Genomic DNA, 17,734 nt, shown 5'->3' with positions numbered 1-17,734 from the left:
ATGCATTGGGCACACACAGAAAGAAACGTTAAAATTAAAGAATTAACACCTATGTTTTGAAATGTGATAAATGTAAACATTTGTGTATACAAACAACAGATATTTTGTGTTGTCAATTTATGGAATTGGTTTTGAGTAAAGATTTCCTTACAAATGTAAAAATACAATTATTTTTGGGAAAACTATTTTGAGACTGTTTAAAGAGTTTATATTTCACAGCGGTTTCCGCTAAACAGCAACAGTGCGCTAAGGTTAAGTGTTGCATACACTTAAGATAAGGTTATTCATTTCGACTGAGACAAGTTCTTGTCCCGCAAAAGGGGAGCAGATTTGCAAATGAGCGAAGTTCCTAAGAATGAACAAGGGCATCTTCCTCTTCGTCGGCCACCAAGGTAGGGTTTGTATACCTGACTTCAAGATGGCGGCCAACACGACGCTAATATTAATAGGCGGGTGTAGGTGTAGCGTACTGATCCCAGATTGACGCTGCAGCCACTAGCCCGCTCTGTACGTGCTCGTTTGTCTTGTGACATCAGGAGCTCGCGCGCGCTCTCGCAGACCCCGGGGGCGCGCGTGCGTCTGCAGGCTGGTAGGTGACGTGGGTGGGAGGAGGAAGCCGCCGCATCCGGAGGAAAGCGACGCAAGATGGCGGCGACCACGGGCTCGGGTGAGCGAGATACAGAGGGGCTGCTAATGTATAACGGGGCACGGGCTAAACGGTGGGTTCTGGCCCAGATATCAGCCTCCCTCCCGCCAGGGGCATCCGGGTACAATTTTAGTTAGAATGACATGTTTCCAGTCAGGCCTGCGAATCGCAGGATCCTGCTCTGTCAGAGCCCTGTAGTACACCCACCTAGTCTCTACTGGAGTCGGTAACACATTGACTGGAAGCATGTCAACATGTATTTGATTGTGTGAGTGTGTCCACGGGGATAGGTGAGCGTTCCTGTCAATACGACTCTTAGTGGTGAGGAGGGCACGCCCTCGCAGGAAATGAGCCTCGTTCAGTCTTATTAAAGCGCTCCGTCTTTTAACGGTACAAGTTCGTTGTTTATGGTGTATTGCGATGCTGGTCCTCAAAAAGAGTATGTACTTCACATGTTCGTTACATATGAGTCACCGAGAATGGAACATGCATGTCAGCGACGCATTCGAGGAAAGGTGGTGACAAGGGGGCAACTTCTAGACCTTAATTCTCACTAATCAACCAGCTGGTAAATAAATAAGCATATCGGACAGGGCTCTTTACGCTCAAAATATCACTGGGACATGCACTCCTAGGAAACTGCTCTAAGCGGGGATTCTCATCACAGGAAACTTGTGACAACACATCTCATAGCCACACTATAGCCTCTCGCAGCTATCCAGTGTCACTCACCAGGAAGTATCAGATCCACTGCTAGAGGTGCCTTTTTCTTCTACATGTTACACTACTCACCATGCAGAAACATATTTGATTGAATGTGGCATAAGGTGCTCCACATCCCTCCCCCAAGTAACAGATCGCTCTCGTTGCTATCAAATATACACATACGCCCTATCGGCTGTTCTCATTTGGCGACAGGGCCTTTGAGGAAGCAGCTGCCATCAGATAACTTTTCCGTCCCAGGATCACATTTAATTTGAAGGTTGAGCTCACTAGCCAACGAACTAGTTTCGCCATAAAAGATAAGAACACATCTTGCTAGGAAGCTTAACATGGCCTTTACAGGAGTCCTTTGCCAGTAAGAGTATGGTATAATTATTCCACCGGGAATGGGTGTCACCATAGCATGGTATCCACCTCTTACCAAATCAAATTTGAGAGCAAGATGCGCACACGCACAGAAAATCAGAGACCTCGCCCAAGAAAAACCTGCGTCGCAAGAAAACATGTCACGCCCCTGCGATTTAAATGCCTCATTTTGGAATTGCTGCCTTCTTCCAAGCAATCTGTTTTTATATGGAACACTTCACTTCTTATCAGTGACGAATCCGATACCTCATACTAAGGGGCAATCATACACCTCTTCCCAAGGTTCAGGTAGAAACTGGAGTTTGTTTTTTCCTCAAACTAATCCCACCAAGGAACACAACACACTTAAATCCACAAAATACTCTCCCAAAGACCCATCACTGCAATGAATTATGCTGCACGACTACCGTAGGACCGTCATATTAAAGACTGTTAATGGTGAGCGTTTTCCTGCATCTTCTCTACATGTCGGAAAGGGGACTTGTCAAAGAGCGTAGTACTTATCCACACTGGAAACTTTTCATTGAGGTACACACTCCGAGTAACAGCCCACACAAAGTCACATGATTTTACCTTTTTCCAGGAAACCTCTTTAGTCCCTCATCTGCTAGTTTGACAACACTCCTATAGAAATCTACTATTGTTCATTGGTGGGGTCCGTGTTTTATAACTCATCTAACAATACCTTCCTTAATTGTGTACTTGGTCCAACCCCTGAAAACTGCTTTTATTGCGTGTGTGGAATATAATCTCAGAGGCAGCCACCTCCTGCAATAGAGTGGGATTTTTAATAAAGGACTTTCTCTGGGAGGTGTAGCATACTGCCTTTCTCAAAAATTCTCACCTAGGAGCTCGTGTCAGCAAGTCAGTTTAACTAATGTACAGATATTCCCACTTGTTCAAAAATATGGGTTTTACAAAGAATTCCAATATGCACTCGAGTCGGTTAGGAGAAAAGGACGTGTAACAGTCTTTTCCACAAAAACAGATTCTTCAGTGCCAGGATACCTTCCCGAGTGATAGTGTGCTCTACATAACATACTTTCATTGTATATTATATTTTTGGAAAAATCCCCGATTTTAAAGTTTTGTATACTGATGGAGACTAATACATGCACATTCTGTTTGCTCCTGTTCTCAAGGTGTTCCCCTTCAAGTTATTCACCCCCCCTATTCACACTTCAATTTCCAGTTCTTTGTCAAGAATGTATAGATTATCTTCTCACAATAGACCTTTGTTTTGTAGAAATCTGCCATGTCAAGGTTTCCTTGCTTTCATGACTTTGAATAAGCAATGGTGTATGTTATTTTAATGTTATTGTCTTATGCAGAGGTAAGCCTCAGTCCATGTTCAGCTTATTTTCCCTCCAGTTGAACTTATTACATCATTTGTTTGCCGGGTTTACAAAATCAATGGTCCTTCCTCCAGCCTTCCCTGTATAGAGCTCGTTACATTATTTGGTATTTTTGGCACAATTGGTATGTATAGAATTGACTGAACTTAAAATGTCATGTTGGGTTTTAACGTAAACGTTCATATTGGCCACGTGTATAGACCCCGTTGATCTGGAAAAGTGCCTTCTTAGCGGGGTATAACTATCACCCCCACATCCCTTTTGCCTGTGCTCCTGAAAATAATTTTGTCTGCCTCCGATACACACTGGTCGTGCTGCTTACTATTTGAAGATGGATTAAAATGCTTTGTGCTTTAGAAAAACACAAGGATTTCAAAGGTATTGGAGGGTAGTCTATATAAACGACTTCTATTAAATTCTTCAGATAGTAATATGTTTTTAGATATTAAACAAAAGGGCAACAGCAGAAGAAGGGGGCACAACAAAGAATTTAAGGCCAGCAGAGGGGATAAAACTGGTGATCCAGTGACTTGAAAGCTACCAGTCAGCATGGAAGGGGATGTGGCATACCAGAAGATTGTCATTGCTTATAAGTAGCGCTATATATGTTTATCTACCTATGTCTTGATATATGAATTGTATAGGCGAGGTCACTTTCAGAACAAGAGTATAGAGAAAGGCTTGAGGTGGACTAGGGGTTGATGCAGTTAGTGATGTAAATGCAAGGAAGAAGGTAAGTACAAACTCTTGATCTCAACAGTATATAAACATAGCCAAGATTCGATTTTACAAAGTCAGTACATATATACAGTAATAAGACCGATCAATATTCCATTGTCTTTGGTAATGGAGATTCAATCGTCTCGGCCAAACATACCATACCGTATATATGTACTAATTTTGTGAAGTCCAGTTTTGTCTTTGTTCAAATATTAGTTGTTTACATGCGTTTTTTCACATGATACACTGCAGGAGCACTTCCACGTTGCTCTTACGAAGAAGCCTATATGAATACTGACCTATTTATTAAATTGTGTTTTGAACATTCTATTGTACACTGCTTAAATTAACCAAATGTTGGTAATCAGACCTGTCTGTTTTTTATCATTTTGTTTGGTGTTTTGTCATTCAATGCTTTAATGTTTGAGAATCATGCAGTGTATATGCAGTTACTAAGCAACTGTATAAGATTATACCGATCGGACTCTGGCAGAACCAATTGTCTTTTTACATATCTGGCACATCTAGTTATTCAGATCATAGTTAGTCAGATCATTAAATATCTCCCTCCTCACCCCTAACCCACGCAAACAAAATCTCTCACCATTTCATTGCTTTTTATCTTACCTTCTTGCTTGAAAACTGCTTCTGTCATTCCAATACTAAAATAAAATTGTCGGACTTCTGTATCTGCAACTTTGTATCCGTCTCGCATCTTCCCTATATCTTCGGGAGGCTGATCCTTTAAATGATCTATGAATTCACTCCACCTGTACTTTCCCCATACCTTTTCAACTTTACATTCACTTAATGCAGCTCTTCGATGCAAGTGACTAATTTAGCCGGAAACTCAATTTATGCCAGACACAATTTTTGCCCCTCCATATTAATCTTCTAGTTATTGATGACACTTTTTGTATAGCTGATAATTATGTACTTTTGACAAAAATGTCTAACTTGCCATTACTGGTTTTGCTTTATCCTGGTATTATTTTTACCATGCAGGCTATTCCTTCTTGTCGTTATGATGTTTCTTTAGCTTTGTGTTGTCTTCACTATCTGTGGCTGTCCCTCATGTTCCTGTAAATTCCCTTATTCTTTTGCAAAACCTTTCTCTGCAGCATCATTTTAGATGAGTCCTTTTTTTAGGTCGAGCCTGGCGAACGCAGCGCGAAAGCGCTGTCGCCAGTGAGATGTATTGCTGCTGATTTGCCTCGGAAGTGGGACAGGAGATGGGCAAGCGCAGGGCGATTGGCGCAGGTGCACACTCACGTGCAGCCACGCGCTGTGCACATCTCCTGTCCCGCATCCGAGGCAAGTCAGCCTCCTGCATTCGCAGTTTTTTAATGCTCGCTCCACATGTGAACTAAACTTGAGCCCTGGCATTCTTGTTTGTTGACGCTCCACACGTACAGCATACCCCACTTACCTGCTCTTGTGGGGACTCTGCGCTGCTCCCCGGCTGGTCTCCTCGTGGCAGGGGGCCCTCTTCACCCGGTGACTGGCGCAGAAACATGCGGGGCTCCCTCAGCTCACAGAAGCCCCGGACACAGCTGCACGCTCCATGCCCCGCCCATGTCCCAGGCAATGTTGCCAGCACGCATGCTCAGTACATAAGAAATGCATGTGTGCAAGAGTACCTGTTTGTGCCGCCTGCTTGCTGTGAATACGCACTCCCGGGACAGGACAGCAGCCAGTCTAGGGACTAAAGAATCACCAGCCTCCGGAGTGCTGCCCCCCCCCCCCACCCTCCTCCCCCGCCAGAGTCTGGTGAAACATTCTGCAAACTTTAGAAAGTTTCAGAACCCGGAGAGCAGGCGGGGAGTTGTGTTTTTGCCTTCAACCCCCCCGCATTGTTCAGGTCTGCACTCTTGTTTTTTTATTAACGTACCCATTTATATTTTTTTTAGGATTTATTTTGGGGGGAGACCAGCTGCTGGCTTGCAGGCCGGGGAAACGGCTAACACGCCGGCTTGAAAGATATAAATACACGTCTAGAAATGAGACAGGCTGGGCACGCACACTTCCACAAAACACAGCCTATTCGATGCTACTTTCAAAATATCATTGGTATTATACAGATGGTGGCATCGCCTCAATTTAAATAAACCATTATCCCCTCTCATAGTAAATTGTCTGTCGGAAATATTTCCATACAAAGCTCTTTCTGTAAAATGGTTGACGTTCCATGTGAATACTATTAAATATGCTAACCCCTCTCACAACTCAAAATCTCCACATTTCACCTTCTCTTGTTTTTCTCCCTCTCGGAGGTGTTTTACTAGGAAAACCCTAATTCCTTTATCCTTTATCCCTTGCCAAAACAAATTGAAAAAGATTTATCTTCCTCCCCCTACAGACCTGTCACGTGCTCAGATCCCTGCTCGGAGAGCTCATGCTTTTCTGCTTAGGGCTAGTCAGAGCCGCGTTTGTGGATTCGTATTTGAATTGTAAACACAGGATTCGGTGTCCTCAAAGGGGCCTGGCTCGGGACCGTCGCTGTGTGACTGCCTCGGTAGACATTTTAGGGAGGAGACAGCAGAGCGCCCTACTCTGATCCCTAGACATTCTCATGCCTCTCCCCTCAACCTGTCTAAAATGAAATGAAATGAGAATTTATAAAGCGCGAACTGTCACTCCAAACGGAGTCTCCTGGCGCTATCAACAACAGATCGAGAAAGTGCCATAAGCCTAAATAAGCTTTTGGCAGCAATCAACTGATAGGTCAAAGATCCACGTTTTTACTGTTTTCTAAACTGCCCCTCTTGTTTAGTGGCTCTAAGCTTATTGGGCATGCTGTTCCAAGCTTTGGCTACCAGGACGGTCGCTGACCTTCCGCCTCTGGTGACTAGCCTAAATACTGGGACGCTGAGCAGGTTGGCCGTGGTTGACCTTCGTGTTCTTGTCGTGGTGTACGGCTTAAAGCTCTTTCACTGTTGGGAATAGTGCACGGATATTCCTTGATCCAGGCAAAAATATAATTTTGGCACTGGAGTGCTCCCCAATCTCAGAAAAGTGGCACGTTTCTGGTATTTTCACGCGCACAAGGGAGTCTTTCTTCTGATACAAGAGCTGGCCCTGTCTCTGGCTTGATGTTAGCTTATGTCGACACAACCCCTTCAGAACAGTGCTTCAAATGGGCTGGCTCTGTCAGGAACTGAATACCTGCAACTCTTTATTTTGAAAGGGAGAGAACCGTCACTTCTCAGCAAAGGTGCAATACTTTTAATTGGAGAGTATCAATACTTAGAAGCAAGTAGGTACTCTGGTATAGGGAACCTGCACTTCTATTTTTCCAATTAAAGCGCTGTTCGGAATGTTTTTGAATCATCAAAACAGGCGTGCATGTGTATCCAGTTTACTTTTTAACAATGTACCCTTCATGAATTCTGCTAGGAAAGTCAATATCTTCTTACACCTGACAGATCAAAGCAAGATAACTCTGACTAAGGCGGCGAGGACACCCTCGAAAGCACTCGCTTCAAAATAACTTTTTTCAAACCCCCACCCCCCTCCCTCCCAAAACACTCATTTTGAACTCTGGTATTATTTTAATCACTTAATAATTATGCTATTCAATCTCAATGTATGACATTACTTCATGTATCCATTTGTTATACTACTAATAATACAACTAATATTAATTTGATCTAAATTGAACTAAAACTAATATTAGTATGCCTCATATTTACCTTATTATGAGCGCGTTTCCTCTTCATTGTATTTCATTAGTTAACTATTGGACAATTGTGTTTCATTCTGTGTAATTGAGAAAAATGAGGGGGTTTAGACTAACAAATGACACAAATTAAAAGGGGTGAATTTTAAAATGACATCAAGAGCAGCATGCATGTCTCCTCAGTTCCTTGCACCGTTTCCGTAGAAAGTAAGAAGACAAAATGGGACTGTTTGTACCTGCACTTTTAACAGGTGTGGTAGAGAAGGAAACAGCAGGTCCGGCCACCATCTGCCTTGTTTAGAGTGAGATTTTTTTGTTTACTGTCCACCCACCAGGAATGTGGAAAGGGATAGTTAAACTTTAACAAGCATTTTCAATGCAATAGGTCTCGCATTTACATGAGTTTAAGCTATTGGCATTGTATATGACAATGCCTTTTATGTTTTAAAAACAGAAACAAAAATAAAAGGCATTGTCATTTGCAATGTCAATAGCTCAAAGTTGCGTAAATGCGAGACCTATTGCATTGCAAATGCTTGTTTCCTGTAGATACTTACTTTTCTCTGTTAGATTCACACTAAGTTTGTATGCCCAACTTTCTTATTGAATTTTTAAACTGGGTAGTGACTGGCTACTTCCCCACTCCAAGACTGAGACTATTCAAGTTCCACCCGCCCCAAACCATTACTTCGAAAGCATTTCCTCTCTTTTTGCACCCAACTGTTCTCCCTCACCCAAAAATTTGGGCTCATTGCCACATCTTCCTGCTCCTATCCACTTAACATCGGGAAAGTGTCCATGTCTCATTCATCCCTCTCGAATATCCAGTAGGTTGATGCTCAAGTCCTTACCTGACTGTTATTGTAGAAACCTACTTTGTTTTCCCTCCAACGATTATCTGCATCCGTTTGAAAAAGCCATACATTTTCTTTACCCAGCCCTTATTCAAGCGCTACGAGGCTATAGGGTAGAATGCGCTATACAAATATAATTTCATTTAATTTCACTTTGACAATATTCCCTCCCCCACCCCCATACCATGCAAGCAGGCGTGGCTTAAGAATAATTTATACTTGTGTATATACAGCACAAAACAAAGTGGACCTGAATACTTTACAGTGGAAAAAAATAGTATAATTCAAACAACTGATGAACTAAACTTTGCAGACCTAAACACGTTAAGAATATTAAGCTAAACCAAATCCACAAGGAAAGGATCAGGAATAGTTTTGTAACATTTTGTAAAAAAAAAAAAAAAACCTTTGCAGAGCGCGATATTTCCCAATAAACCCTCCACAAAAGTATTGAATTGAAGTGCTTTTCCCAATTTTAGGAGCCTGCGGCTGCAACTGATTACTCAACAAACGTTTATAATCGCCAGAGATTATTAATTTGGTTGCCATATACATGAGGGAGTACCAGCATTCACAGCCTGATAAGTTAACTGTACATGAGCATGTGAATGCAACGAATAAAGTCATTTTTAGGTCTCGCCTATGCAGCGCGCATGCGCTGCATAGGGGACCTCCTTGTAATCGATATGCTTTTTCGGCGAAAAAATGTTGCACGCGTTGCATTGCTTTTAATAGCAACGTTTGCACGTTTGGCGATTCCCGAGTTTTGGATGGTGCCCCTGCTCGCTCCTGCAAAGGGAAACTCTTTAAGAACAGGACACCCATTTTAATGCTTGTGTGAATGTGTAGGTCAATCAATCAATACATTTGTAAAGTGCGCTACTCACCCGTTAGGTGAAATGCTAAATGAAAAATTAGGAAATCAGTGCATACATACATAGGCCGAGCTATGCCTGCATGGCCCCTTCTTCGGTATTCAGCTGTTTTTTTTATTATTGCATTAATTTTACAGCATTTCATGCGAGGAGCCCTGCGGGAGCCATTTGTAAAAATAAACTGAAGCGGTCGCCTCAATGAAACAAGCTTAGGGGACAAAATACCTCAATTTTTTCTTTTTCAAAACATTTTATTGGGTTTTGTTTAACATAACATATATCGTTAATTACATTCCCCATGCTATCCAGACCCTGATAGTGGCCCTTTCCTTTGTTTTCTTGGGTAGGGACCCTAGATATCAACAGAATCAAGTACAGGAAACCCCAGTAAAGGGTTTTCCTGGTATGCCTTACCCAATTACTTAACACATACTACTTTCAAGAAACCTCCCCCCTCCCCAGATCCCACCATCGGTGCGCGGAATAGGTAACAATCATATTAATTAGTATGCTCAGGAGTTAACAGACAATGGTGCGTGCTATGTACCTGTCGTGTCCGAGGGGTGAACTCCAATCATAATGTTAGTTCGCTAGTTTGTTTTGTTTGTCATAGTCGCGCAGTGTTTGCACTAATGCGTCCCATGCTTGCGCCATTTCTAGAGTTTCTATCATTCTGCTGTCGCCGCGCTGATTGAAACCTCAACATGCTTTCCCCACCCGCCCACTTAAGAAACTAATTTCTCCATCGTGTGCTCGTGGGACCCGTCACCGCCTTCCAATGTCGTGTAATTTCACGTTTCGCAAGAATGAGCCCCATATCTATGAATTTGCTCGTGATCTTATTTTTGGGGGTGTGAGGGAACCAATGTAGGACCCCAACGGCCATGTCGAATACCAATCCCCTCTGTTACCTCATTAAGAGTGTCCCCCACTTCCTTCCAGGAAGGAGTTAAGATTGGGCATGTCTATAGCATGTGGTCTAATTCAACACCAACTGTCTTGCATCTAGGGCATCCCGCGGAGTCTGCAGCAAAATATCTTTTGATCTTCCCCGGGGTCAGGTATGCTCGGTGGAGAATGTAAAAGTGTACTAGTTGAAATCGCGCGTTGCGAGTACTCCTCCAAGCCCTTCTCATCAACTGCTTCCACACTGTCTCAGGGATCTCTTTACCTATATCAGTTTCCCATTTATCCTTTAGCGTCGTTAAAGGAGGTAATCCTTCGCTGGTCATTCTAGAGTACTGACTACGTATCAAGAGAGAGAGAGAGGACCAGAAAGCTAGTCCTTATCCCCGGGGTTTATATATAGTGTTAATCAAAAAGAGACTAGCTTATGCATTATAAGTAGGACAAAAAGTTTAAGGACTCGGGTATGTTTTGTCATGGGATGGGAGCATCTGGTTAGTGTGCTCATGAAGCCCTCACCCACCAACCTAGTTGGTGGCATGCTTCATCATCGGGCCCACCCAGTGACACCTAGCGTGTCCCGGGTGTGCTTCGACGCCTGGTTACAGCGGAGCAGGTATGTCGCTGAGTGTGCGGTGAAGAGTGTTGTGAATGTGATGTTAAAACGGCTTGGCGATGGTCCCAGTACCCGAAGGTGAATTAGACTTTAATACCTGGGCCACCGTCAGCGGTTAAAAATAAGACTGTAGGATGTTGGAGGCAAGTTACGACCTCCCACATCCATGGTAAGTCAACATGTTTCAGCCAGTGCCTTATGAGTATGCTGGCTTTCTTCAGGACTAAATAAAAGTAAGTGTATGTGATTAAACTAGTGGGTGTGTAATTCAGACTATGTGTATACACGCCCTAAAGTGTTTATCTATGTGTGAGAGGGGGATTCCCTTCTCTAAACACGCTAGTTTAAGCAGTATTATGCTCCAAGGTTGTGAAGAGGCAAGGGGTTGACCAGCTTTTCTGGGTAGGATCTGCTCTGGACCTATTGTGCCTCCTTCGCATACCGGTAGGTCGTAACTGTCCCCGCCATCTGCGCTGCAATGCTGCTCCCTCAGTTTTCGTCAAATGTGTTTCCTAAAATAATGCAACCTGAACTCCCCTGCGCACTAGATAGGCATGTATTTTGTGGCGTCTCGTCATAGTGTGCAGCCCCCTCACGTTCCAGGCTATACACTTCAAATTAGATAAGTCACCCATTGTCCTTCAGTGTCCTGCGCCCTCCTTCCCAACTCTTCCGTAAGTGTCCCAAACATGATGAAACATTTGCACCGATGGTGAACCCTCCCCCCAACAATATAGTGTGTCCCCAAACTCCCCTCCCCCCCGGAGCAGTACCCAAAGACCGTAATCTAGTTCCCATCCAAACACTCCCAGAAAAGAAACCGTTAAATAACCCAGCAGTAGCCACTGTGGGAAGCCTTAAGGGCATTGAGGGGGGTTGGGTACCAACGGAGAGCCGCCCCTCACTTAGGCTCCTGTTGAGCGACCAAGCGTCGAGTAGGTAAGTACAACATAACCTCCACCCGTCTCCCCTCTGTAAAAACATTGGTTCCCTCTTTCTTGTCTTAACAACCAGTTCACCATATGTTGTGTTCGGGCCTCAACAGCTCACCAGGTTCTCTCGTTATTCGTCCAGCATTCCTTCAGCAGTCGCCGGGGTAATCACAGGTAAGGGTACACTGTCTGTGTCTTAGAGCTCAGTGTCCGAGGGGTCATCGCCCCTACCGGATTACGCCTCTTCTCGCGATGGAGAATCCTATGATCCTGAGATGGTAGACACCACCTCCAGGACCCCTCGCCTCTCTGCTGCCGTCTCCGACAGTGAAGGCCGTCTGACACCTCTGTGGCGTTACGGATCCTCTTTGACTTCCGTTGAGGTAGTCCTTCTGAGACAAGTCCAGGTCGCGGGCCCAGGCTGTGTTTGCCGGTTCTGTACAGTTCCAGCCAGGCGCAGGCGTCTTCCGGCGTGTCAAAGAATTTAGTGGTGCCATCAACAATTATTTGGAGCCGAGCTGGGAATAACGAGGAGTATTGGAGACCCTCGCCTCTCAGTTCCCTTTTAACTGCCAGAAAAGAGGTCCGTCTACGCTGCGTCTCCAGAGTATAGTCTGGGAAGATGTTGACTTTACTGTTCTCCACCTGGAAAGGGCTGTTCAAACGAGCATTTTGAAGTAGTAGATCTCTGTCTCGATAGTGTAACAGCCGTGCCACCACAGGACGCGGTGGGCGACCCTGTTGTAGCGGCTTGGACGGGACTCTGTGTGCTCGTTCCAGCGTATAAAAGGTGGACAAACCTTCTGGCGCCACCGTCGTCCGGAGCCAATCTTCAAGATATTGAATCATGTTCTTCCCTTCCACTTTCTCCGGCAGGCCTACGATTCTGAGGTTATTCCGGCGATTGCGCCCTTCGGCGTCTTCAGCTCGTCTCTCTAGAGCATCTATGCGATCTAGCACATTGGTCATAGTGGCTGAAAGGTCTTTCTGCGCCGGTGCCAGGGCGCGAACTGTCTTCCACTTCTTTGACCCTGTCCGACAGTTTACCGTGGTCTGCTCTGAGTAGGCCGAGCCCCGTGGCCACTTGCGCAATATCTTGTTGAAGCGCTGCACGGGTTTCTGTTATTGCCGTCAAGATCTTGTCCAGCTGGAGCTGCAAGTGGGGATCTCGCGGCTGTTTGGGGTCTGGATGGTCTCCTCTGTCCGCCATCTCTGCGTCCGACGTGGACTGTCGCGCCTTTAATACCTTTAGGTTTTCCCATGGCAGTAATGTCCCCCCGATTCGTCGTTGACAGGCGAGGGGTGGCGGCGGGGAACCAGGGGGACCTCGATAGGCCGAACTTCGGCAAGTGGTCGTCCCAGCGGTCGTGAAGGATACCTCTCGGGTGTGTCCAGCACGGGGGCAGTCAGCAGCGGCAGAGAAGTGCAGTCTCGGGGATCATGTGTGTTGTACATAGGAGCCTCGTTGTCAGCTGCAGAGGTCCGAGGCAGAGTTGGCTCCAGTCAGCAGTGCTCCTGGTTGCCCCGACCAAAGGGGATGACGGAGGGCCCTTGCAGAGCGCAACAGTCTATCCAGGGTCAGCCCCATGAGTTCCTCAATCTATTTCAGCAATGGTCACACTCAGCCCTTCAGGAGCGGCAACCGTGACACCGATGTGCTCCCACGGAGAGTGTCACAACTATGAAGTTCTTAGGCGCTCCAGGGGTGGCCGCCCGAGGAGCGGCAGATGAGGTGGGGCCTCGTGCGGGGTGTGCAGCAGCCGCGGGGCACCGCCAGTGGGCGGTCACCTATTCCCACCTGGCGCTGTAATCCAGCAGAAGTCGTCCGGTCGTTACCATCTGGGCAGGCGATCGCTCCGACCCCGTCGCCAGTTCCCTCCGCAGCTCGCCGTGTACGGGCACAGGCGTAAGCCCCAACGTTCAACAAAAAAAGCGTGGGCATCTCCTCCAGCTCTCACAACGTGCGTAGATAGTCTCAGCTCCGCGGGTCACCATTTGCTGATCTACCTGACTTCCGCGGCAGATCGTCCGCAGTCCCCGCCTCCACTTTCGCCTCCTTTCTGGGGGTCCTCGAGGCGGCGACAAGGCGACTCGTTTCCGCGCTGCCGGGAGGGGGTCCCAACGGGCCCAACGTCCAGGCCCCGGTGGTCTGTGTGCTTTCGTGGAGTCCGTTCCCTGACGCTGTCCTGGGCTGACCCTCATCAGGCCTCTCATATTACAATGGAGCCCCCTCCGTGTCAGTACCTTCAGGGGCCGCCCGACAGGCAGCAGGGGCACTCCGGTCGTCTATGCGGTCTGCAAATGTTCGCTGCCACCAGGACGTTATGGCCGCATTCGCGTCTTCCAGCCAGGCCCGAGGCGTCCCCTGCGGGTATCCGGCGGCCTCCGGGGGGAGGATGGGAAGCAGACCGCTGCCCCCCCGGCCCGTGGCTGAAGTCGGATGTGATCTCCACTCCAGAGCGGGAGCAGGGTCCTGTCCCGGGTGGGCTGAGCATCCACCAGTGCAACTCAAGGTGCCCACGTCTTCATCGAGCTACCGCAGGGACAGGCCGATTACTCTGCCCCTAGCTCGAAGGGCCGTCATGCATCCGCGCCGCACAATCTGCAGCCGGGCAGACCTCCAGCAAAGTTCGTTCTTTGTTTGTGTGCTCGGCGGTTGTCCGCTAGGTCGTTCCCTCCGGCTCTGCCGCCAGAGAGGAGATCCCTCAGAGTCCACAGGGGCAGCCCCGGTCGCCGGTGCACCAGAAGTCAGGAGCACCTCACGGGCGCCATTTTGTCCGTTCGCCCCGGGCAGCTCAGCGAGCCCGTTTCGCAGATTGACCGGGTCGGTCAGGGGGTGTCCCACAGCCGCTCCGCAGGAGTCCCCCTCCACTCGCCGTGCGAGGGGAAACTGGGGTTGTAGAGGCTTCTAAACAGGATAATTTGAGGCTCGATCGCGGAGTCCAGCTCTCGGGCGACCTCTTCCATCGGCGTCCAAGCCACGCCCCCACAAAATACCTCCATATGCCGCTTTTCTAATCCTGATTTGCCGACCTCAATAATCCTGATTTGCGACCTGTGAACATTTTCTGGTCTGTGAATTAAAAGGTGGAGAGTTGAGGCGAGAACAGAGTGCCCGGCGCTGAGGGTGCCTGGCCTGGCTGCTGGCCTGGATATACTTAGTCAAGAGGATGGGACAACTTCACAGGCGAGCTCGGTGGGCCTCTCTCAGTGCACAAGAGGCCCACCCGCCTCTGCAAACACAGCGCTGACCCAGGGTATGCACCTGAGTACATTGGGCAATTCGCGAAATAAACTGGAATACATATGTTAGAAACAGAACAAACTGATAATTATTTGTGAGAAAAACAAACCGTGCTGTAACTTATTCATGAGAAACAATGTTATCTATGGATTCGTGCCAATGTATTCCCCCCCCCCTTTTTACAAAGTGTACATTTATGATTTTCAAATGACATGATCCGTTTCTTCTGTAGTTTCTCCAGTTGTATTCTTCTTTTCCAGTCTGTGCATTAAACATAAGCAGCTTGAAAGATAAAGAGCGACCCACGGCAGGATGGCTTCTACGTAGCTCTGCTTTATTTCTACATTTAAAATTGTTTACTGAAAAGGGAAAGAGTGAGTTTGTAATGGACTAGGGGAATCGAGGTTGAAGCAACAAACTTTAGCACTGTAACAAAGAGGACATTGGACCCTGAGGCATAGGTGGGTTCGGGAAGATTCCTCCGATTTTCAAATGCTACTGCAAAAACTTACTTTTGAGTCAGAGGGTTGAGAATGACATGGGTTCGGGTACAAGCATTTTCTATGTAGTTTGCTGGGGCTGAGTAGTTATTGGAATAATGTGAGGGGCATCTGAGTGCAGGGGTTCCAGATTGGATGTGTTAATGCACTGGTTTCACGACTGCTCCCTGTGTGTCAAGGAGCTTACTTACCCTATGTGTCTCATTAAATAATGTCTGGTTTGAATCCTTTTTTGTAATCATGAGATTCTCAACATCACTCATTCCAACTTCTTGATTTTCGAATTTATTTGCTGATTTTTTTCACTTGCACTTGACTTTAGAAGATGGTCAGAAACCTCGGGTCACCTGGCATTATACCTGTCGCCATCTAATATCCACCCAATACAAACCTAGAGATGCCAGAAAGATATTTGAGATGTTCCCTTCAACTCCAAGGTGCACATGAGGTTTTCTCATCTTGTGGACGGTCAGGCATTTTTACGATTAGCAGGATCTGCTCAACGCCATGCATCTCAGGAAGGGCAACAGTCTTCTACCCAGGGCGTATTTTTATTCTATTTCAATATCCAATCAGGCGTAATTTTAACTGATGGCTGCAGTTGGGGCCCACATGCACTCTTTTTCGGGGACCAGGACTTCTTTTTAATCATCAGAGTTTGACCCTGAACAGTAGAAGAAAATGCAGCCAGCGCTGAAAGGAGGAGGCAAAAGACCTTAAAACAGTGACAAAGGGAGAACGCAGGAATGAAAAAGAACCTGAAAACTCCTATAAGGATGCTGGGAGAGCCTGTTTGTGTAAGAAAGTGGCAGGAGGTGAAATTAAGACTATACAGTCTTAATATTTGGTAACCCTAAATGTCTGGCAGACTACTGAAAACAAGCATTGTCATGGCCAATAGGTCTCGCCTTTAGGACCTTATAAGTGTTTAGCCATGCAACAGTTGATGTTGTTGCACCAAGGATATTTTGTTGCATAACTAAATACTTATAAGGTCCCAAAGGTGAGACTTATTGGCTATGCCAATGCTTGTTTTAAAATAGTTGTACCCTCAGAACATGACCTCCTGTGTAATCCCTCTTCCTAAAAGCTCCCTGTTACTCCTGCTAATCTTAATTTCATGTTCCCCTTACAGTCACCAACATTCACTGAAGTCTAAAAGACAACCTCGCAACCCAAGGAATTTAACCAGCACACAATCATGGTTCAAAAACTTGTTTCATTAGTGTGTGCATAACATTATACATATCTCTACAGCATTAAACATTTCATGAGCTGGAAAAACAAGCAGTACTAGCATCTTCCTCCACGCTTTTTCCTAATGAAAAGAAACACTGTGGATGCAAGGAACCAACCAACTGCTACCCAGTGTTTTTACGTACAATGCATTACTTAACAGTTGATATAAACTTGATTCCTAGAGGCACATGGATGTGTGGTAAATGAAGATGCAGGGTGGCTAGTAGTAAGGTGAAACAGGATAAGGTTTATTCTCAAAGTAGGAGTCTTGGGTTACAGGTAAAGATGGTAGTAAGAAAGCCCCATCGAGAGAAGTATCCTTGTTGCTCAGCCCACGCACTCAGCTGACACTCTCTCAAGCCATGCACACCCCAGTATTCTAATTACATCAAAGTCACTCTGGCTGAGTAGCTGCGGACATAACACTAAGGGGAGAAAATAAATATGGCATAGAAATGAAGATACCACAGGATGCTAATTATATCCACCTGTAGCTTGTGGCAGCATTTTTAAACCTGGCCAGAATAAATGTACAAGTCCGTTGTCCCTCTCGTCGTCCTTCACAATGTTTTTGAAATTGCCTGCGCCGGCATGAGAGACTGAAAGCTTTTCGAAAGAAGGAACGATGTCTAGAAAATAATTTTGGCAAACTCCATGCTTAAGCTCCACAGCATACACATGCATCATGAGGTTGTGCACAAATCTTTTGTCTTTCACCTTGCAGGCAGAATGAAGGAATTTGCTTCTCCCTTCACTCTTTCTTCAACTGTACCATTTAATTCTTCCGTTGTACCCTGTACCTGGAAGTTGTATGTTGTATTTGTTTTTTAATTCCATTTGGTCCTAAAGAACATAACTCCCTCACCTACATATGCTGTTTACAATGAGCTTCAAGTGGCACAACTGATGCAATAATTAATTTTCTGTGGCTTATCAATACAAAACCTTTGCACTCTGTCTAGGGAGCTGCCATCTTATGTTTTTAGGTCTCGCCTGTCAATGCGCATGCGCATTGAGCTTGTTAGGTCTCGCCTGTCAATGCGCATGCGCATTGAGCTTGTGAGACTATAGCGTCTTAA

General features: G+C 46.0%; 1 protein-coding gene across 3 annotated transcripts in view; it reads left to right on the top strand.

Moving 5' to 3' along the window:
- The first annotated feature begins 514 nt into the window (after positions 1-514).
- Positions 515-17,734, top strand: part of UBE2V1 (ubiquitin conjugating enzyme E2 V1) — a 218,502-nt gene continuing 201,282 nt past the window's right edge. The window contains exon 1 of one of the 3 annotated variants that reach the window (XM_078652032.1): positions 515-667. In XM_078652032.1, the coding sequence (XP_078508158.1) occupies positions 646-667 (22 nt within the window). In that variant the 5' untranslated portion in view covers positions 515-645. Of the gene's footprint in view, positions 720-17,734 lie in introns of all 3 variants that reach the window. The other 2 variants (XM_078652030.1, XM_078652031.1) reach the window with 2 other exon arrangements.

Source organism: Lissotriton helveticus, chromosome 7 (genome assembly GCF_964261635.1).
Source record: "Lissotriton helveticus chromosome 7, aLisHel1.1, whole genome shotgun sequence".
Taxonomy (NCBI): Eukaryota; Metazoa; Chordata; class Amphibia; order Caudata; family Salamandridae; genus Lissotriton; species Lissotriton helveticus.
Note: the sequence above shows the minus strand (reverse complement) of the source record. Positions and strands in the feature narration are given on the sequence as shown.